The sequence below is a fragment of the Hemicordylus capensis genome, chromosome 1 (assembly GCF_027244095.1).
Source record: "Hemicordylus capensis ecotype Gifberg chromosome 1, rHemCap1.1.pri, whole genome shotgun sequence".
NCBI lineage: Eukaryota > Metazoa > Chordata > Lepidosauria > Squamata > Cordylidae > Hemicordylus > Hemicordylus capensis.
Window position 1 is genome coordinate 87,797,300 of NC_069657.1, and position 22,021 is coordinate 87,819,320.

Here is a 22,021-nt window from a genome sequence, read left to right on the forward strand (position 1 = left end):
CAATTAAAGCAACTGTCCAAACTGTACTTAGCAATAGTTTGTATACCGAACCCTAACCCAGGTCATTTGCCAAATGACTCTGGGCAATATAGGCAATGCTACAATTGGCAGATTCTACCTTAAAGAACGCCATTTTTTCTTAGAATCATAAAGATTTCCCAAGGCCACTCAAATGTGTGCTAATACGAAGACAACACACTGAACGTACAAACATTTGTGATTTTTTTAAGCAAATATTTTTATTACTGAAATACCCACCCATTATTTGTTTGAATCTGTACATGCATTTCTTCCATTTGGAAGAGGTTTCTAAAAACAAAGTAAAAATCCAGAAGGGGCTCAGCTTTTCTTTTTCTCGAGCTGAATCCAAGAGAACAAGAACCATAGCAAAAACAGCTTATCAATGAAGCAGCGTATCAATTGAAGCACAAAAGGTGAATATAAAACCTAGTTTTACAACCAATTTGAAAAGCAGTTACCAGAATGGAAGTAGTAAGAGGGAGCTCAAGAGGTCACTCCCATGAACCTTGGAGACTTGCAACTTTCTTCTTTACCAACATTAAAGTTCTGTTCAACAATATGAAGGATTGAGAATATCCTCCATCAATTATCCAGCTCTCACTGCACAGAAAGTAAACTAAGTTTAACCAAAGCAAAATTATAAACACCAGTCTCCTCCTGTATTTGTTATTGTCAATAATCCCTTAAGAAATAATAGCATGTGTGTCCTGAGGGTGCATGAAGATCCTCTTGACAGGGCTGATATTGGCTATTAGCATGAAGCTCATTCAATTTTCCCCTCGGGACAATGGTTTAACCGTTGATTTGTAGATATCCCTCCCATGAAGCTTCCTGTGCTCAGCTGGAACATGGCAACAGTGCCCAGACGCACTGACCTGCATATTCGTGGAAGTCAAGAACTTTTAATACATGGAAGATTATGAAGATCCTTTGTCCAATTTTACTCAACTTTCCATAACTAGTTCTTTGAAGTGGATGCCTTCCATGCCACATTCATTGCCATGCGGGTTGTGGAATCTACAGCTCTGAATGCAACCACTACTGAGTACCAACCTTTCCCATTCCCCAACCCAAAGTAAGGGATTCTACTGAAGAGATACCATTGCCCTCTCACCTAAAACAGAATCACTAGACTAGCTATTGGGTGCAGAAACTCCTCCCTGTGAACACACCAAATACCCTCATAGTGTCTCCCTATTTCAGGGGCCTCGTGATTCAGGTGGCAATCTTAGTTACTCCAGGTTCATACGTCACCCAACCAGATATGCACGTATAACAGAAGGAACAAAAAGACTCATTGCTCATGTCCTGCAGCAGTGGTGCTTCCCCACCCTCCCCTTGTTGGTATGAAAAGCCAACATTTTCTTAACACAACACAAAACATAACCACAGAAAACCTATACTGGAAGAAATACATATATGTGGTCTCAATCCTCACCTCTATAAAAATTGGCAACCCAGGAACATATCCCAATGAACTTGCACATACTCAGTCTTGCACATGTCACACACAGTCTGTAAAGTGCCTCCAAGCTAACAGGATCCAGGGAGAAGAAGAGTGTGGCAGAGGAGAGAGAATTCCGATCACCCAAGCCACACACTCCTGTCCAGAGGGGGTAACTGGTGAAGAAAGCAAAAGCTTGCAGCTGAGCCCAAGCTGAAACTGATGGATGTCACCAAAGACTGAGCAGTAAGCAAAGAGGAGTAATTGGTGTTTGAGGAAGCGAAGTTGTGAAAGGCAGAGGTGTTAAAGGGCGGGGAGTGGGGGGGAAGCACACAGACCCACTACCAAGCCACCAACATTAGCCAAAGCCCTGAAGATTCTTCCTGACTGAGTGGGATGCAAAGGTAGTGTACACATAGCAATGATAGTAAAGAACTGCAGGAAGGCTGTCTAACCCTAATCACAATTGGTCAGAAGTAGATAAAAATAAGGAAAGGACTATCTAGCACAGTGCTGTCAGTAAAGGTGCAGGGCATTGCACAAGTAGAGGAAGACTTAAGTGGCCTGCTTCATAGAAGAACCATCAAGAGAGGAGGGGGCTGCCCAAGCCCCTGATCCCTCAAAGAACTCATAGCTGCAGTGCAGCCTAACTGATCCACAGCAGTGCTGGATGCCACAGGAGGAATGGTAAGTGATGCAGACAGTCCAGGTATGAGGAAGGACATGTTCCATTTGCTCTCGGGCAGCACCCAATGACAGCAGTCTCAGTACTTGGGCACTTTGGTGTAGTCTTCAGTGTGAATGTTTTTGCAGAGGCAAATGGAGAGCACCATTCCCAGCAGCTGCAAGAGGGGGGGAAAAGATGACAGGTCAGCCTAGGACAAGTATGGAAAGAAAAAGAAGCCCTGCTGCTCTTGCCCATGATTGCAATGCAACACAGGTCTAAGTTCAGTATATGTGCCATATTTATCTCCTCAGCCTATAAACCCAATTTCCTCTGCTGTCAAAAATTAAGACTGTAAGTGCAGAGATTTGTCTTTTGCTTATGCGTCTCTGTAAAACATGTTAAAAATGTAGAGTGTGTAATATACATTAATATATGTAAAGTGATACTATCAGATTGATTATTCTGATATACTCCATTTTTCTGCTACTAAGACACCATATAACAAACTATACCATGCCACACATATAATAATCTTTGCATATTAAATCATAAAAAACAGCAACATCCCATCAAAAAGCATCAGAACTTGTCCATATGGACCAATGAAAAACCAAAATGAAAAATATGACTGCTGCAGTCAGTCATACTCAACTGCCCCAGGAGAAAGCAAGCAAAGATGGAGCAAGGCAGATCTCTCCTGGAACCATCCTCTATAATAAAGAGCTTGAGTGTGATCCCGTGCTGCCCGTGTCTTTCTTGGCAGTTCTGGGCATGCGCGGAGCGCATGCCCAGAACTGCCGAGAAAGATACGGCCGCCCAGAAACGGGCGGCCATGTTGGCCAAATCGTCCCAAACAATTGCCGCCGCCGCCCTCCCGCCCGCCGGCCCTCCGAGCTGCCCGGGTCCTCCTCACCTGCCCCCCCCCCATGATTAAGGGCCAATTCGGGCCAAACAATTGCCGCCGCCACCCGGCCGCCCTCCCAGCTGCCCGAGTCCTCCTCAACCCCGGCCCGCGTCAGTCGGGCGATCTTAGACCATGTTCTGAGAAGGAGAGAGGAGCTCGCAAACAGAGCTCCTCTCTCTGCAAAGGCTGTGCCCGAACTGGCGCTATGGACGCAAAGGATGCAACAGGTGTCCTTTGCGCCCAAAGCGCCAGTTCGGGCAGAGCCTTTGCAGAGAGAGGAGCTCTGTTTGCGAGCTCCTCTCTCCTTCTCAGAATATGGTCTAAGATCGCCCGACTGACGCGGGCCAGGGTTGAGGAGGACTCGGGCAGCTGGGAGGGCGGCCGGGCGGCGGCGGCAATTGTTTGGCCCGAATTGGCCCTTAATCATGGGGGCGGGCAGGTGAGGAGGACTCGGGCAGCTGGGAGGGCGGGGGCAATTGTTTGGGCCGATTTGGCCCTTAATCAGGTGGGGGGGGGGCGGAGGAAGAAGGCATAAAGGGGGGAAAAAACTAGCGCCCATTATTATAATGGGCTGAAACATACTAGTGTTCTATAATCATAGTGCACTGCATAAAAAAAGAATCATTGTTGTGCCCACCTGACATACATCTAGATGGCAACAGTATTTCAGCATCTAGGAAATCCAAATAAGGAGAGATACTTTTGTTGAACTGCTGGACTTGGACCTGGGTTCAAGTCACACAGCTCTCACTGGCTCATAGCACACCCTTGGGCAGGTTACTAGTCTCCTCAATTCATTATCAGAAATGTTTTTGTTTTGTTATTCCCAAACACTTTTAGTGTGCAGTTTCCAGGAAAGTGGGACATTTAAACGGAGTGAAGCTGGGGAGACATCTGTGTCCAAAAAAGCCTTTTTAAAAACAGCAACAACAAAAGTAGTAACAAGCCCCATCAGTTACTTCCATCTCACAGTAATTGCCATCTGGAAGGGATGTGCACAGAACTGGTCCAGCACTCCTTTTCTGGAACACCGAACCAATTCGAACATGGGGGCTCTGTGTGTGTGTGTGTGTGTGTGTGTGTGTGTGTGTGTGTGTGTGTGTATATAACTTTAAGAGGCAGGGAAGGCACTGCCTACCTGCCAGCCCCCGCCCTGCTGCTCTTCCGTCACCTGCACTATCTCCAAAAGTGCACATGCAGGACTGCAGCATTCCTCCCTGCACCCCATTCTGTGTCACCAAGCAAATGGCTGACACGCACATGCATCTGTCATTTGTGTGGTGACAAAGAACAGGGCACAGGGAGGAACGCCGGTGGAGTGGAGGTTGGCAAATAGGCAGCACCTTCCCTGCCTCTTAAAGTTACGCCCCCCCCCCCCCGGGAGTGCACGGAACTGGTTCTGTGCACATCCCTACCAGCTGGCTTTGACAAGACCCCAAATACAGCAGGAAATAAAGCATGGGAAAAGCAATTCATGTTTGCTAGAGGCAATATGCAGTAAGTGTTTTGGGCGACCATCCATCAGTTCAGTGACTGGAATGTTAGTGGATGGGTAGACATTACAATAAGAATGCTAAAAGACAGGTCAGTTCCACACACCACAGCTCTGCTCCACCCAACTTGTAAGGTTATGGTCAAGTCTTTGTGTACACTTGTACAGGATAATTTTCAGCAGATGGGGTGTGTCCACCCCTCATCGGCCACCCTGTTCACCTGCCACTGAAAGGAGAGAGCAATTATGGGGCCAGGAAGAGTCCTCTCACCCTGCTGCCCTCACTTTTAAGTCCACAGAGAGCAAATCCAGGGTAAAACAATGAAACGAAGCTTACCTCAATAAAAGCAACCCCCGAGCAGACGCCAAGAATGACACCAAGGTTATCTTTTACCCAGATCTTCACACCTGTCTGGCACTCCTAAAAACCAACACAAAAACAGTACAAGAAGCTGTAGTTACAAAGTATTTAAGCGTATGAATGTGACTCCCCAAAGGAGGGAGCACACTAGAGCAGGGGTTCCCAACCTTTGTCTCAGATGTTGTTCAACAATAACAACCATCGCCCTAGACACAATGGCCATTGTGGCTAGGGATAATGGGAGTTGTATTCCATCATAATATGGGAACCGAAGGCTGGGAACCCCTGATGTAGGAGAGCTGGAATTTGAGAGGACTTCCATCCCTAATTAGCATGCATCCACAAACTCAGTGACCAGCTCACCAATGGCAAGTGCCCCTGGCACTCAGGAGACATAGCACCACATGGATCTCCTCTCCGGAGGTATCATTTCTAATGCCAGTTTTGAGAATGAGAGAAGCAGCAGGAATCCCTTTTGTGCAGTAAGGGAGGGCTCCCATCATTTCTTAGCCTCTCTAAAGCCCCGCTTCACTCCCAGGTCCTCTGCCTGTGTGTCCAAGGATTTGGAGGAAAGAGGGGGTTAGTGGCACAAATAATGGCTGGCTAGTGAGCTAATCCCAAATTTGTGGACCCCTGCTATTTAGCGATTTCAGAAAAAGAACCAACTAATGGGAAGCATGCAAGTCAGAGCACTCTCCATTTATTCCACATGAACTTCTCTAGGTTGTTTCCAATGAAAGTTAGTCATAACCGAGTTCCATTGAAATAAGTGGTACTTCGGTCTGTCTTGAATCCTTAATATGAATGGTGCTTAATTGCAACTTAGTTGCAACTTCATATGCAACTCAGTGAAAACGGATGCCAATAAGAACTGTGCTACTGAAATCAGACCAAGCGTCCATCTGCTCTAGCCTTCCACTTCTATCAGCAGCTTGCCAGTAGTTAGGTACCTCTTAGAAGCTCATAAGCAGGCCATGAAGGCAATGACTATTCCTGTAAATCTGTACTTAGGAACATGGTCCTTTTAGCTAATAGTTGTTTATATTCTCATTGAATATATATTATTTAATACACATCATAAGAATGTTGATTAGACTTGCATACTTCAATAGAAATTTCCCAGTGTGAACCCTGGGGCTGTTTTCAAAGACAGCTGGGAAACCCAACAGCTAAAAGGAGAGTGTCCCCTGGTTTTCAAGCCTGCCCCTTCAATCATAAAGGAAATTTGTTATAGTTTTTAAAAAGAAAATTATAAATTCTATATGCTGTGTTGAGTTAGGCTCTTATGGGAAGCTGCCAGCTATGTCCATAATGGAATAGGAAGCATGATCTATTCTTGGCATTTTCCAGCTCCACATCTCTTTTTAAGTAATCTGGAAGGCTCCAATAGGAATCTCTCATGTGGGCTTCATAAAGTTAGATGTACGCACCTGGTTGTGAACTGGCCAGACATCAGATGTTGAATTTACAGGAATACTGAAGTCACAGAAGCCCCCATTTTTACTGGAGTCAGACTCAATACTGCAAGAGCAAGGGTAGTAGGTCTGGTTGCTCTTCAGGAGGATTGTGTTGTTTTTCCAGTCATCTGGTCCATTCCATCCACAGCAAGACAGCTATATTTAAGGAGATAAAACATTCAGCATATCCCTCCTTTAAACAATATCAAGTTCATTCTGCTTGAGAGGGCTGCTCCCAGGCCAGTCTCATCTGCTCAGAACCCAAGGAAGGCACTATTGCAAGGCACTGATGCAAGAAACAGGATGGATACCCAGCCTTTTTTGTGGATTTTGATTGGCTGTGAAAAAGGAAGTAGTGACAGCATATGGTGCTAAGACTCCGAGAAGCACCTTACATCTAGTGCCCACTAAAGTAATAAACCTGTGTCCGGGCAGTATCACTTCAGCTTGATTCAGGTGTAGTGGTATCTGAATGTGTCTCATCTAGACCGCAAATGAAACCATCCTAGTTGTAAGTTGTTTGCACCCATTTTTACGCTAAAGAGAGTTCATTAATGGATTATGTACACATTCCACTCTGTAAGTATACATTGCCTTGGATCTTCAAAGTGGTAGTTTAAAATTACACTGGAGGCAACACAATAGTTTAGTTTACTCAATGCCATCTCAAAACAGCACCTGGCATTCTGGTGACAATAACTGCAAGTCACCAAAAGATGGAGCCCTTTTATTTTCCTCTCCCTTCGCAAGTGGGTGAAACAGGCATAGCGGTTAACTGGGAAAGCAATTTATTTAAGTTGAAAGCCCCACAGCCAGAAAAGGTCTTATGTATTTACCCACAGAATTGTGTAGGACACAGCCTGTTCCCTACTTGCAACATAATTTGAATCAGGAAATTGTAAGTTCCCAAAAGGCAAACACTTAGTGGTGGGCAATGATCTGGAAGAACTCAAGCCTGAACTGGGCTTGGCCTGCTCTAGTTTCATTCCTCCCTTCCTGGTTCACCATAGTTTGCACAAAGAGACCATGTGAGGTGGCGGCAGCAGCAGAAAAAGTCCATGAACTCAGGCCTTAACCTACATAGGTACAAAAGACTTGTTCATGTTTAGTTGGAAATATTTTTATTTTTTGAAGTTTAGGGAGAGTATGGTAAAACTGTCAAGGCAACAGCTAACGTCTTAATTTGGGAACAGGAGTGTATTCTAAACTATTTAATGTACAATACTTGGGTTGAACTGTTCTTGAAAATGCTCGTGCTGATCAAGCTGAAGCATTTTTTTATTGCTCAAGAACAGGATCTGACATTTGATCATTTTTTAAAAAATCATGATAATCCCTAAATTTGACTAGTAATATTCTCAAGAGGAATTAAGCTACTTGTCAAGTCTACAGGTACAGGAGATACATAAGCTGTACATCTGGGAAAATAGATATTTGTATAATTTTCAAGCATGATAGCGTGCATACATACTCTATGTGCCCATGTAGGGCAATTGTGTGTGATCTTTGTCTATGTCTTCCATAGCTCACAGCAGTACAAAAAGAGAAAGCAAAAAATGAAGTCTAAAACAGGAGAGCATGGACTAGGCCAATATTTATTGTGGAATGGCCTTTCACAGGCAGGCGACTACTTGCCAATTGCATAAAGTTGGATTTGGTTTTCAAAGCTGATATAATGTGAGGAGCAGCACTGTGAGGCATAACTATAACACATCACCTCAAGTAGGGCAGATTAAAGAGCCCAATGATAACCTCTCTTTGCTTGTAGCCAATTTCTAACACCACCACATATTTATGTCAAGACCTCTGGGTGGGTATGTCCAAAACACCACACCATCACTAAAGTAAAGGTTGCCAATATGACTCCCTTGCAACATGGGTTGGCTGATCTCACCTGCTCATCTCATCAACTCTCTCATGGGAACTTACCTGTAACTGGACATAGTCCCATGCATCTTCAATGGTCCTATTGGTTTCATCATTAGGATTGTAGTTCCGGATGAGGCCAACGACGATATCAGACATTTCATTTCTGAGCTGGCAGAGTGAACACAAAAAGTTTCAGCATTGATTTCTTGGAGTTTGCACTTCAGATTTTTAAAAGGTAGTTTAACCCAGATGAACTTTAGCAACACATGCAAGTTAATAATATTCTACTTGTTTCAATCACATCCCATAACAAAGGTACAAGAACAGCTAAGCTTAACACACAATAGAGATATACAAGATCCAAACAGACTGAACTTCTTAGGAGAATAATTAGATTTGCATAGATCCAAATGACAAATCAAGGATGTGTCTGTCAGCCAAGTTTGACAGTATTTTAATACTAAAAGCGAAGGTTGCACTCCTCTGTGGGATATGCAAGTTAAAATTGCCAAGTCCTAACTGAAGGTTCAAGTCACATTTACCAGGCAGCAACAGCAGAACAGCTTCCCTGTGGCTTCTTTCCATGCTACCCTGAGACTATCTGGATATAGAAGCAAGGGCCAATTTTCAGGTGGAAGGAACAGTCAAGTGGCCTGCCCACTTGGTCCCAGCATCTAAGCAAACCTTGAGCAGTAGAGAGATGCTCTGACATGGTTAAGGGTATACTGAGCCTCAGAAATCTGCAAGACTCATAGCATGAGCCTCCTGCAATCCAGCTGGAAGCCTCACCTCCCCCATAGCTGTGGTCCATCTACCTCTTCTCCAAATTCACACTGAGTGTGCAGAGACCCATGGCTCTGAAGATTACTGCATACTTGCTGGCAAAAAAACAAAAGACCTGAAGGGTTTTTCTGTTTTTGTGAATTTGGTTAAACACCAAAAGACATCTTGCTTTTTGATCAGCATCACTAGCAGTCTACTAAGAAGCAAGCAGTGGTTTATGAATAATTATCACCAGCCCCCAGGGAGAAGAGTGAGCCAGTGTGGTGTAGTGGTTAGAGTGCTGGACTAGGATTGGGGAGACCCAAGTTCAAATCCCCATTCAGCCATGATACTTGCTGTGTGACTCTGGGCCAGTCACTTCTCTCTCAGCCTAGCCTACTTCACAGGGTTGTTGTGAAAGAGAAACTTAAGTATGTAGTACCCCGCTCTGGGCTCCTTGGAGGAAGAGCAGGATATAAATGTAGTAGTAGTAATAATAATAATAATAAGCCTTTGAAAAAGCATGGAGAATGGTCTAGGTTTCCTAGGGACGTGACCACTCCCACAAACTACAGGGCTCTCTCAGCACCTGTCTTGTCAGCAGCAAGCAGACAGTGTTGGAACAGAAGTCAAGACGGTGCATGTTTCTGTTTGCTTCCATACCACTTCTCTCTTTCTCTCTCTCTCTCTCTTTCCTTCCACCACCCACCCACCCCTACCAAAGTCTCTAGGAGTGTGCACTCCTGTTCTTGTATGTGTATCCATGTGCAAGATGTTTATGTATGGCTGAAAAGGAATTGGGTACCTTACTCCATTAGACTTTAAAAAGAAGAAGTGTGTGTGCTTTTGTACACAGGCTATACTTAAAGAGCAGTGTTAGGGAACCCTGCTTTGAACCTGCCGGCTGTGGTATAGGAGGCTGCTCTCAGAATTAGAGTCCAGGCAACGGATGCTAGGCAACTGTTGCCAAGGAGTGTAGAATGTTGGGATGAGGAGACAATTTGGGAGGAAGGGGAATGAGAAGCAAAGAAAAAACCCAATGTATTTTAGGTTAGAGGATTTTGCTGAGTCCTCGGAGGATAAGGGAGGTCCCTCCTCTGCATCGCCAAACTTTCAACTATCAGACCAGCGAGGGACAGAAGAGCTGTGAGGGGCGGGCAGGAGTGGGAGGCTCTCTTTGCAGAAGCCTTAAGAGATTCTGGCAGCTGCAGGAAACAGACTTCCCTACGCCATGCAAGCCACAGCACACATAAGAGCAGAGGTTGAGGGCAGATGCAAAAGAGTGGTACAGTTTTTGTCAAAGTGTGAGGAAAGGGGAACGTTGACACACATAAAGTAGGAGAATATGAAGGAACCCCTTTCATCCAAACGACTGTCTGGGTTTTCTAACTCCATCTCAGATCCCATCTAAAAATCATGTGGCTTCCTCATCGTCTACAGTAAACGAGAACCATTTTCAAGGAACATTCCTTTATGCTATGAGGCTTTTGGAGGCCCAAACAGGATGCAACAGACAGTTCCATAGATAATGGTATTAATTCAAAATTTCAGAATTGGCATGCACACCAAGACTAGTATGCAGGTAGTGAAGGAAGGAAGAGCTCCTCCTCTGTTGGCAAGGCATTTGGGCCACAGGTTTCTTTACCCAGGTTTTCATAGTTGTGACTCTCCTACCAGTATTTATTTATTATTTATCTATATATCTATCTAACGTATTTTTATACCGCCCAAAACACAAGTTCTCTGGGCAGTTTACAAAACCATAAAAACAACCAATAAAAAGAATGACACATTTCAACAATTAAAATTTAAAAAGTTAAAACTATTAACACACAATTAAAACAACATCTAATTAAAAGCCTGGGTGAACAAATGCATCTTGACTGCCATTTTAAAAGTTGTAAGAGATGGGGAGGCTCTTATTTCAGCAGGAAGTGTGTTCCAAAGCCTCGGGGCAGCTATGGAGAAGGCCCGTCCCTGAGTAGCCACCAGATGAGCCGGTGGCAACTGCAGATGGACCTCTCCAAATGATCTCAATGGACAGTGTGGTTCATAGCAAAGAAGACAGTCTCTTAAATACCCAGGGCCCAAATGGTTTAGGACTTTATAGGTGATAACCAAAACCTTGTACTTTGCTCAGAAACTTATCGGCAGCCAGTGTAGATCTTTTAAGATAGGAGTGATACAGTCTCTCTGAGATGACCCAGAGACCAACCAGGCTGCCGTATTCTGGACTAACTGCAGTTATTCTGGACTGGCTACGTACAAAGGCAGCCCCACATAGAACACATTGCAGTAGTCAAGTCTGGAGGTGACCAGCAGATGCACTACTGTTCTGAGGTCATTTATCTCAAGAAATGGATGCAGCTGGCGTATCAGCCAAAGCTGATAAAAGGCTTCTCTAGCTACCACCTTAACCTGGGACACATTGGAGAGTTTTGTGTCCAGAATCACCCCTAGACTGCATACCTGTTCCTTCTGGGGAAGTGTGACCCCATCCAGAACAGGCAGATCAAAATCATCTTCTGAGTGCCAACCCCGCACAATAAGTACCTCCATCTTATCTGGATTCAGTCTCAGTTTGTTACCTCTCATCCAGCCCATTACTGCCTCCAAGCAGGCATTTAGGGAGGTTATGCCTTCTCCCGATGATGTTGACATGGAGAAATAGATTTGAGTGTCATCAGCATACTGATAGTACCCTGCACCAAATCTCCTGATGATCTCTCCCAGTGGTTTCATATAGATGTTAAACAACATCGGAGAGAATATGGAGCCCTGAGGGACACCATACAAAAGTTCAGATTTTGAAGAAGAACAGTCCCTGAGAGACACCATCTGGAATCTGCCCGAGATGTAAGAATGGAACCACTGTAGATCAGTGCCTCCCACCCCCAACCTCCTCAGACACTCCAGAAGAATACTATGGTCGATAGTATCAAAAGCCGCTGAGAGGTCCAAAAGGACCAACAGAGTCACACTTCCTCTTTCCATTCCCAATTGGAGATCATCTATCAGGCTGACCAAGGCAGTCTCCACCCCATAGCCCACCCGAAAGCCAGTCTGAAATGGGTCTAAATAATCAGCTTCATCCAAGACTGCCTCGAGTTGGGAGGTCACCACCCTCTCAATTACCTTGCCTAGCCATGGAAGATTGGAGACAGGCTTATAGTTGCTCAACTCTGAGAAATCCAGGGCAGGCTTCTGGTGGTCTAATAATTGCCTCCTTAAGACAAGGAGGCATCCTACCTCCCTCAGAGAAGCATTTATGATCTCTACCAGGCCTTCCACAACAAGCTCCCTGCAACACAGTATTAGCCACATCAGGCAGGGGTCAAAAGAACAGGTGGTAGGCTGCATCGCTCCAAGTAGCTTGTTCACATCCTCATGAGTCACAAACTGAAACTGATCCAGCCTAATCACATAAGAGGAATCACTGGACACCTCCAATTCAGACACTGCAGTAATAAGAGAGATTTTATCCACACAAAAATCATTAATCACGTCACAGAGGGTAATAGATGGTTCCAAATTCTGATTCAAGGGAGAAGGGGCATTCATTAGCCCTCTCACAACCCTGGACAACTCCGCCAGACGTGAACTTCCAGACACAATACAGGCCGAAAAGAATCGCTTCTTTGCCGCCCGTATTGCCAAAGCATAGATCTTCAGCTGTGCTCTATGCTGTAATCTGTTGGATTTGAGTCAAGTCTTCCTCCACTTGCACTCCAGTCATCTACTTCGCCGCTTCAGCCACCGTAGTTCTTCCGTATACCAAGGGGCCAATTTGTAAGCGGGTTGGAGAGGACCTTTAGGTGCTATCATGTCTACTGCCCTGGTGAGCTCACTGTTCCAGTTCTCCACCAGGGCATCAACAGAGCACCGGCAGAGCCAACAGTAAATCCCTCCAAGGCTTCTTGGAACACTATTGGATCCAATAACCTTCTCTGGCGGACCATTCTAATGGGCCCCTCACCCCTGTGAAGGTGGGGTGTGACTGAGTCCAACCTTAACCAGATGGTGGTCCGTCCATGACAATGGGGAAATCACACGAGTCCTCACCCACGGAACACCACCCTGATCAGAGTGAAAGACCAGATCAATCACGTGACCTGCAATGTGCATCGGTCCCGAGACCCTTTGGGATAGGCCCATAGTCGTCATGGCTGCTATGAACTCCTGAGCCGTCCCAGACAAATTGGCCCCAAAGTGGACATTAAAGTCCCCCCAGCACCACAAGCCTGGGAGACTCCAACGCCAAACCTGAGAACAAGTCCATCAGCTCAGTTAGGGATTCCATTGGGCAGAGGGACGATTGGTACACCAAGAGAAGTCCCAGTCTATCCCTGGCCCCCAAACTTAGGTACACATATTCAATATCGTCAGACACTTTGACACGGATCCTGGTCAGGGAGAGGTTATTCTTATAGACCACAGCGACTCCACCTCCCTGCCCACATCCCCGAACCTGCTCAACAGAGTACCCTGGAGGAAGAAGCTGGAACCAGAATGGGCCACCAGCCTCCCTCAACCAAGTCTTTGTAATACATACCAGGTCTGCCCCTTCATCCAGAATCAGATCCTGGATGGTTTCCGACTTATTCTTAACAGACCTGGCATTACAGAGGAGCAAGGTGAGAATCTGTGGGATGTTGGCACTGCTCCACAAGGTCATAGAGCTGGCAGGGAAGCTGGAAGGGGAAACAGCTAATAGATTTCTGACTTCCTTTCCCCTGTAAGAACGTGCTGACCTGCCAACTTTACTTCCTCTATTCCCACCCACCACCAGAATAGCCACCCCACAATCAGTGGACACACCCCCTGTCTCCCCATCCCCAGACAAACCAAGACAGATCTGGAACACCCAGGATCCAAAAGCAACAGAAGCCAAAGACTATCACCAGGCCCTTGCCCTCATTGCCCCCCAAAGTGGCTCCCCCAAAGGGGTGACCCCCTTTGGTGTTGCCCCTTCGGTGTCACCCCCGCCACCACAGGGCAGCAGTCCTTTTATAAGTCCAGAAAGATGGCTAATCTGAGCAGCTTACCCTCAGGAATTGCTGACTCACTCCCTCTGGCCCCGATCCTGCACAGACTCACCTGCCAGGCAGCCAAAGCCCCACACGCTAGGGGGCACACAGGCTGGCAAGCTGACAACAGCAGACAGCAACCACACAGGCTCTCACCACTGGGCAGCCATTGTCTCTGGGAAGCAGATGTTAAAAGCCACCTCCTCCTCCCTACAAACAGATCTTCCTCATGGTAACTTATGTCAGATCCCGAGCTCATTAAGTGGGGTGGTCTAGTAACTGCATTTAGTCATGCAGCCTGTCTGTTCTCCTCAACCTATTAAAAGAAAGTGCTCTTTCCATTTTCTCAAACAAAAAACCCCACCAACCACCAGGAATCAAGTGCAAGGAAACTGAGCTATCGGAATCAGGCTGAGAAAAGAGCTGGCACCTGCACATTTGCAATGGGCTTTCAATTAGGTCAAGTTTCCACAGTGAACTAGTAATTGTTAACAGCAAGTCACACTGGGCGATTCTGGTAATGCCTGCTCTTTGCTCAGACATAACCCAGCAGTGCTCTTTTCTATGGCAGCTACAGAGAGTGTGCCTCAGTGCAAAGCTGCTCTGAAGGAGGCTACATCATCTGCTTATACATTCTTATTGGTCATGCAATCAGATGAAAGCAGATCACACAGCCTTGCCCATCCCCCCCCCCACCGTCACACTGCCGAGCTTCCCTTCCCCCCAATGGGGGTCAGAGACATGAGAAGCAAAGCAACTTGACCTGGTTCCTGCAGCTAATGCTATTGGTCCTGGCTGTCTTTGTTATAAGCCCTAAAAGGCAACGAACCTGGAGGCCTTTGTTCCTCCTCTTTTTGTTCTGTATGCTGGCAAGGGAAAGCTGCTTTTGTAGGCAACTCAGACACAGCAAATCAAGGTGCTATTTTCAAGACAGCCAGTAGCAACCGATACTTAATTTGATGGCAAGTACAATGCCCTTTATGTTTGCCTAGCAATGCACCAGGACTCAAGTCTTTTTTTAGTGCCAGGCTGACTCCTGGCACGAGTGAATTAGAAAAGCATGCGAGGGCCATTCCATCACTATGTAACTACAGCCTGCCCGCCTCCCAACACACACATACCCCTCAAACAGGCAGCACTGTTTCCAAGTGGACTGAACTCTGTGACCCCCAAGTACTGCCATGGGTGGACCCACTGACTTCCCCAATCATTTCAAATACCAACTCATCAGCAATGTTCCTTACATTTTATTTTACATAACATATTTTTATACCGCCCAAAACTTATGTCTCTGGGCGATTTACAACATGCAGAGTGAATAAATATATCTGTTAACTACTATCACTGCCATTGTTCACACGCTGCTTTTCAACAAGAGTTCTCAAAGCAATTTACAGAGGGGGAAAAGGAAGATGATGGTTCCCTAGCCCATAAGACTCACAGTCTATAAAGAAATAAAGGCAACAGCCGGTGGAGAGATGCTGTGCTGCGGCTGATTAAGGCCAATTGCTCTCCCTCTGCTTAATACAGAGAACCACAACTTTGAAAGGTGCCTCTCTGCCCAGTGAGCAGGGGCTAAGTTACTATCTATCTATCTCTCTATCTATCTATCTAACACAAGTTTCTCCTTGATACAGCCCGGTTAAAGTTAAATATTTCCATATACGTTAAATGAAGTATGTTAATTCTACACTTCTAACACCTCCCTATCAAACATCTTGGTATTAGTGATGTCTGAAGAAACCCATACCAAGGTCTTGTGCTGCAGGAATGAGCCTCATGCCTGAAGGCTCTCCACTCATCTTGCATGCTCAGATTTGTCTGTCATATCTGTAGTCCCATCACACCTCCCCATCCTTGGAGATGGATTATAGCTAAGTGGTATACCACATGCTTTGTGTGCAGAGGGTCCCAAGTTCAATGCCTGGCAACTCCAGGTATGGCTGAAGAAGGCACCTGTCTAAAGCTCTGGAGAGCTGCTGTCAGCCAGAAGAGAATACTGGCTTAGTTGAACCAAAGGTCTGTTTCAGACAACTTCATATGTGTTTAGCTTCAAGAGGCATATGGACTGTGTATTAATCTACCAGTTTCACTGAAAGCAGCAGAAAGTCACAGCAACAACATACATGGGATACATGTGGGTGTTTTTTTTTAATGGAAGTGAAACAAAGTTTCGACAACCAGCCATTCCAGGGGAAGTGGGGTGGTAAATGCCAGTTTCTGCCAGCTGCTCCAACTTCTTAACCCCAACTATAACGTCCCCTCATGCACCACCTTCAGCAGGCGGATGGTGTCCTCCCTGTACCAGGTGTGCAGTGAGGCAGTGTCGGGGCCACTGTGTGTAGTAGCCCCTGACATCAGTGTGCACTTTACTGCAGACAGTCGCAGTAGGAGGAATGTTGCTCTCTTGTCCCTTACGGTACGCTTGTGATGGTGCGGCCAGCCCTTCCTATGCAGCAAAGCACAGGTGGGCTGTGCTGCAGGTGGAGGTGCTAGACTCTGTGGCAGATGGGTTGTCGGTGGCCATGGATCGCCAGGGCATCCAAAACTTCACCAAGGCTTCATGATCACTGATAATGCTGCGGACATTAGGGAGGCGAGCTGCTTCAGTGTGCCCATCCGTTGTGTGGCGCACACTCTGAACCTGGTTGTGCAGGATGTGCTTAGCCCTTCAAGGGCTGTGGCCAGGTGAAACATCCCCACTGCAGATGCTGGGCCACAGCTGCTCTTGTGGATAAGTGCTCCAAGCTAGCAGCTTACTTCTCCTGGAGTGGAAAAGGTAGGCTCCAGGAGAGCTTGAGCTCGGCCTACCTGAACACCTGATCCCTCAGGATGTTCTAACCCAGTGGAACTCCATCTCTCTCTTGCTCTGCCACCAGCAGGAGCAAGAGTCTGCCATCCATGCCCTAGCAAGGAGGTGTGGCTTGGAAGCAGGACTGGGCACTCAATTCCGAGGTTGAATTGGCACTCGAACCGTCCTTTGTTGCTACAGACAAGTTGTGTGCCCAGACCACAAAGCTGAGCCAGGCTTTGCCTACTGCTCTTCTCCTCGAGCAGACAATGGATGAGCTCCAGACTACGCTGAGCCACTGGGGAAGCAATCACCTTGGCAGGTTGGCTGAGGACTGGATTGGTGGATCTGTTCAGGGTACCCTTGGGTGCACTGGCAAATCATGTATGGACAAAAAAGAGTGAACCCCAGAAAAATCCATGAGAACCTCAGCAGTTGCTGTAGTTAAAAAGCTTTAGAACGCTGCGAGTGACAGCACCCATCTTATTCCATTAGCTGGCTCCATTTATTTTAGGGGGAAATTGTGTGCTGTGGCTGTCAAGGCTAGGAAAGCTCATCAACCATCAAAATGAGTAAATTTATGAAGAGAGAGCTTGAAACTGGATGAGACAGGCAGGGATAGTCCAAAGGACAGTATCGTTAAACCCAGGAGAGAAGTTAGAGTAATGTGCAAGGAACAGTGTTCATAGCTCTTTCAATCTACATTTTCCACAGCATAGTTGTGCCAAATATATTTCCACTGGACAACTACAGTTAAGGCCTGTACAAGATATGTACAGAACTTGGGTCCATGTGCTATATCGGGCTTCCCCAACCTGCAGCCCTCCAGATGTTGCTCAACTACAACTCCCAGCATCCCTAGCCACAATTTATAGTAGTTCAGCAACATCTGGAGGGCTGCAGGTTGGGGAAGCCTGTGCTATATAGTGTTGATTTGGACTGAGGAATTTTGGTTCAAGAGTCAGTTTAGTCACAGAAAATGACTTGGTGATAGAAAAAATGATTTAGTCAAAGTCACACATGCATGTATCTTTAAGTTCTTTGAAGGTGGCTAGATAACATGGTGATTCTCTTTATGTAGCGGGGGGAGAATAACTGGCCCTATCCACCACCAGCACAGTACCTCCAGTGACTGCTGCTGGTGTCTATCTTATGTTTCTTTTTAGATTGTGAGCCCTTTGGGGGCAGGGATCCATCTTATTTATTTATTATTTACTTGTGTAAACTGCCTTGAGCCTTTTTGGAAGGGTGGTATAGAAATTGAATAAATAATAAATAAATGATATTGATGCAATCAAGAATTAGAGGTTTAAGAAAGAGAGGAGAGCTGGTCTTGTGGTAGCAAGCATGACTTGCCCCCTTACCTAAGCAGGGTCTGCCCTGGTTGCATCTGAATGGGAGACTAAACATGTGAGCACTGTAAGATATTCCCCTTAGGGGGATGGAGCCGCTCTGGGAAGAGCAGAAGGTTTCAAGTTCCCTCCCTGGCTTCTCCAAGATAGGGTTGAGAGGGATTCCTGCCTGCAACCTTGGAGAAGGTGCTGCCAGTCTGTGAAGACAATACTGTGCTAGATAGACCAATGGTCTGACTCAGTAAATGGCAGCTGCCTATGTTCCCAAATGCAGTAGTAGACTGCACTAGAAGTTAACAAGACAATTCAACACAACTGGAGGATCTGACCCTTAAAGCAATTCTTATGGTCATATCTGTAAAAAATAAAATGCTAGCAGTCTCTCAATAAGGGAAAGATAAAAAGACTACAGACATGAGGAATCTGAGGAAGGCAGCTGTGAGGAAAGTTTAGTAGAAAACTGGCTTGTACTGGACAGATTTACTAAGGCCCTTGTATGAAGCTAGCTTTTAATTATAATGCAAACCACAGGAAACTTTCCCCTCACAATAAAGAAATATGGGATGCTTCGAGTCAGACCAGAGAAGGGAGGAGGGCAGGCTCTCCTCCAGCTGGACTTAGGCCACCTTCATCAAGAGACATGTGGGGAGAAGAGCTTCGTGTGCCAGCCTCTTCCTGCCAAAAGAGGAGGAATATTTCTCTGATATTTCCAAGAATGCTTCCCCCATACCCCACCTCATGTGAAGGAGGATAAAAATCAGACTTCAAGACCAACCGCTGTTGCTAGGGTAATCTAAACATGTGGGTCTACATCTTTATCACATGGAGCTATGAGAAGCCAAAACCAGAACTTCTGCATTAACAAGAAGGGAGTGGAGAGTCACAGAAAATGTTGAAAACACAACTCTACCCCAGAAAGTAAAGTCTGAAGGCACAGAACGGCCTGGTTCGCACAATAATCAAATTCAAGGTAGGAGCAAGGCTATTCTGATCTGCATGATCCTGTGAAGACACAAACATCTTTCCAGCCCGAGTTGCCCAAAGGTTCTGGTCATGTGCTGCTAATGGGATAGGATCAACAGAGATACAGTGGGTATAGGAAAGAATCACCCCCTTTGATAGACCTTAAATTCTGGTTGCCTTACATCCTGAAATGAAAACACAAAGAAAATTCCCTTCACCAGCTGTACTTATCCAATGCAACCTATAACATCCAACTGAAAAACATCACAATTACAGTCCAGAAAAAGTGTCAGAAATAAAAAACAAGAATTACTGAGATTGAAAAAGGATCACCCCCCCAATGTCAATATTTTGTTGAACCACCTTTTGCTTTAATAACAGCCTTGAGTCTGTTGGGATACTTCTCTATCAACCTTGCACATCTAGACGGAGCAATATTTGCCCACTCCTCCATACAGAACTGTTCAAGTTTGGTCACATTGGATGGTAGGTGTTGGTGGACTGCTATCTTCAAATCTCTCCACAGATTTTCTATGGGATTTAGGTCTGGGCTCTGACTGGGCCACATGAGGACGTTCACTTTTTTCTCCTTCAGCCACTTGTGGTCAATTTTGCTGTGTGCTTCGGATCGTTGTCATGTTGAAAGGTGAATCTTCTGCCCATCCTCAACTGTCTGGCAGAGGGTAGCAGGTTTTCTTCCAGAATCTGACGGTATTTTGCCCCATCCATTTTTCCTTCTACCCTAACGAGAACCCCAGTCCCTGAAGCAGAGAAACACCCCCACAACAGGATGCTGCCACCTCCATGCTTCACTGTAGGTATGGTGTGTTGTGGATGGTGAGCTGCGTTGGATTTACGCCAGGTGTACTGTTTGGTGTTGAGGCCAAATAGTTCAATCTTGGTCTCATCTGACCATAAGACCTTTTTCCATTTGGCATCAGAATCTTCAAGGTGCCTTCTGGCAAAGCTTAAACGAGCTTTAATGTGGCCTTTCTTGAGAAGTGGCTTTCTCCTTGCGACCCTCCCGAACAAGCCACATCTGTGGAGCGCTCGTGAAATTGTTGTCACATGCACAGAACAACCACTCTTTGCCATGAAGTCCTTTAACTCCTTCAGAGTGGCCATTGGCCTCTTGGTAACCTCTCTTACCAGTTTCCTCCTTGCTCTTCCATCCAGTTTGGAGGGCCGACCGGATCCAGGGAGGATAGCAGTCCACCAACACCTACCATCCAATGTGACCGAACTTGAACAGTTCTGTATGGAGGAGTAGGCAAATATTGCTCCGTCTAGATGTGCAAGGTTGATAGAGAAGTATCCCAACAGACCCAGGCTGTTATTAAAGCAAAAGGTGGTTCAACAAAATATTGACATTGGGGGGGTGATCCTTTTTCAATCTCAGTAATTCTTGTTTTTTATTTCTGACACTTTTTCTGGGCTTTAATTGTGATGTTTTTCAGTTGGATGTTATAGGTTGCATTGGATAAGTACAGCTGGTGAAGGGAATTTTCTTTGTGTTTTTATTTCAGGATGTAAGGCAACCAGAATTTAAGGTCTATCAAAGGGGGTGATTCTTTCCTATACCCACTGTAGGTAGCAACAATAGTATGGTACCTACACCAAGGAAAAGCATTGCTCCTTGATGCCTTGGGGGAAGAAATCCAAACAAACTCAACCTAACCTACCCCATACCCCTGGACTGGCTTTATGTCAAAGCCAAGGCTGGTCCCCCTTGACATCAAGGAAAGATCTCTGGCAGGTCTTAAGGATTATAAACAGCTTAGCCAAAATCCTAAACTGTTCACAATAAAGCGTGTAATATGAAAACATCTAACACATGGATAAGACAATCCATTAAGACCACATATTCAGCCACCATAGGATATCATCAAGGCTACAGAAGATTATTTTTTAAGAACTTAAGCAAAAAATACTAACCCCCATCCCACAAATCTGCAGGAATGGGCTCTGGCATGTCAGTTTTGGCAGTTACAACACACAGTCACCACATATCTTGTAGAGTAAGAGGGGAAGTGGTTAGAATGCCATATTCACAAGTTCAGAGGCTCCTGCAGATCTGTATGAGTGTGTACATCCTGTAACTAGATTGCGTGTGCGTGCACGCGGGGAGAGAGAGATGGAGATTGGTAGCCCTACGCCTTTTCACGTAGCTCCCTATACAAATTCAACTACTCTTGGGATGCAAGGCCTCTACCCAAGTTTGTGTGGCAAGATAAACAGAGTAAGTTTTTAGATTTTCCACCTCTTTAAAAATATATTCTGATCAGATTAGGAGGGGTTTTTTGCTCTAAATTATCAATTCAATATCTAGACTTCTGGTAGTTAACAGAATTGGCTAAAGAAAAATCTAGAACAATTCCTTAAGCATTTATCCAAACTTTCTTAACATGCTCTTAGCCCTCTCAAAGCAGCTTGAAACACCTAAAAGTATATTTTTATACTTCTGTACTACATTTGGTCAATACAATTTCTATGTACATTAAAAATGCACAACTTCATTCAGAGACCAACTTCATTTAGCTTGTGACCAGTATTTTCTTTGTAATTCTGAAATTTCTATTTCCTATTAGCTGATAGCATTAACTAACGGTTTGCACCAAGAGGGGATGGAACGGAATACTTTAATTAGAACAAGTGGGTGTTCTTTAAAAATTTAAATTAGACCACATGGGACAGATATGGGACAGTCTTCCATATCTTAATTTAGAGACCCCAAGAGGGACTTCAGAGATCACAGTTACTAACTCAGAATAGTTTGCAGGAAACATAAGAGACTGAAGCATTTTCTTTGCTCTACGTCTTTCTGTAGTTCCCCCACCCTCTTATTACACCCACGCACAGTGAAGATACAAGCAAGTGAAATGCACTGTTAAAGCCTTCTATGGAAAAATCT

At 45.4% G+C, this 22,021-nt stretch overlaps 1 protein-coding gene across 3 annotated transcripts in view; it reads right to left on the reverse strand.

Annotated features, from left to right (window-relative positions):
• Nucleotides 1–213: 213 nt before the first annotated feature.
• The window catches only part of CD82 (CD82 molecule), a 90,851-nt gene continuing 69,043 nt past the window's right edge, over nucleotides 214–22,021 (reverse strand). For all 3 annotated transcript variants that reach the window (XM_053283697.1, XM_053283698.1, XM_053283699.1), the window contains exons 6-9: nucleotides 8,276–8,383; nucleotides 6,320–6,502; nucleotides 4,866–4,949; nucleotides 214–2,307 (exon numbers count right to left, since the gene is read on the reverse strand). In XM_053283697.1, the coding sequence (XP_053139672.1) occupies nucleotides 2,230–2,307; nucleotides 4,866–4,949; nucleotides 6,320–6,502; nucleotides 8,276–8,383 (453 nt within the window). In that variant the 3' untranslated portion in view covers nucleotides 214–2,229. The remainder of the gene's footprint in view (nucleotides 2,308–4,865; nucleotides 4,950–6,319; nucleotides 6,503–8,275; nucleotides 8,384–22,021) is intronic.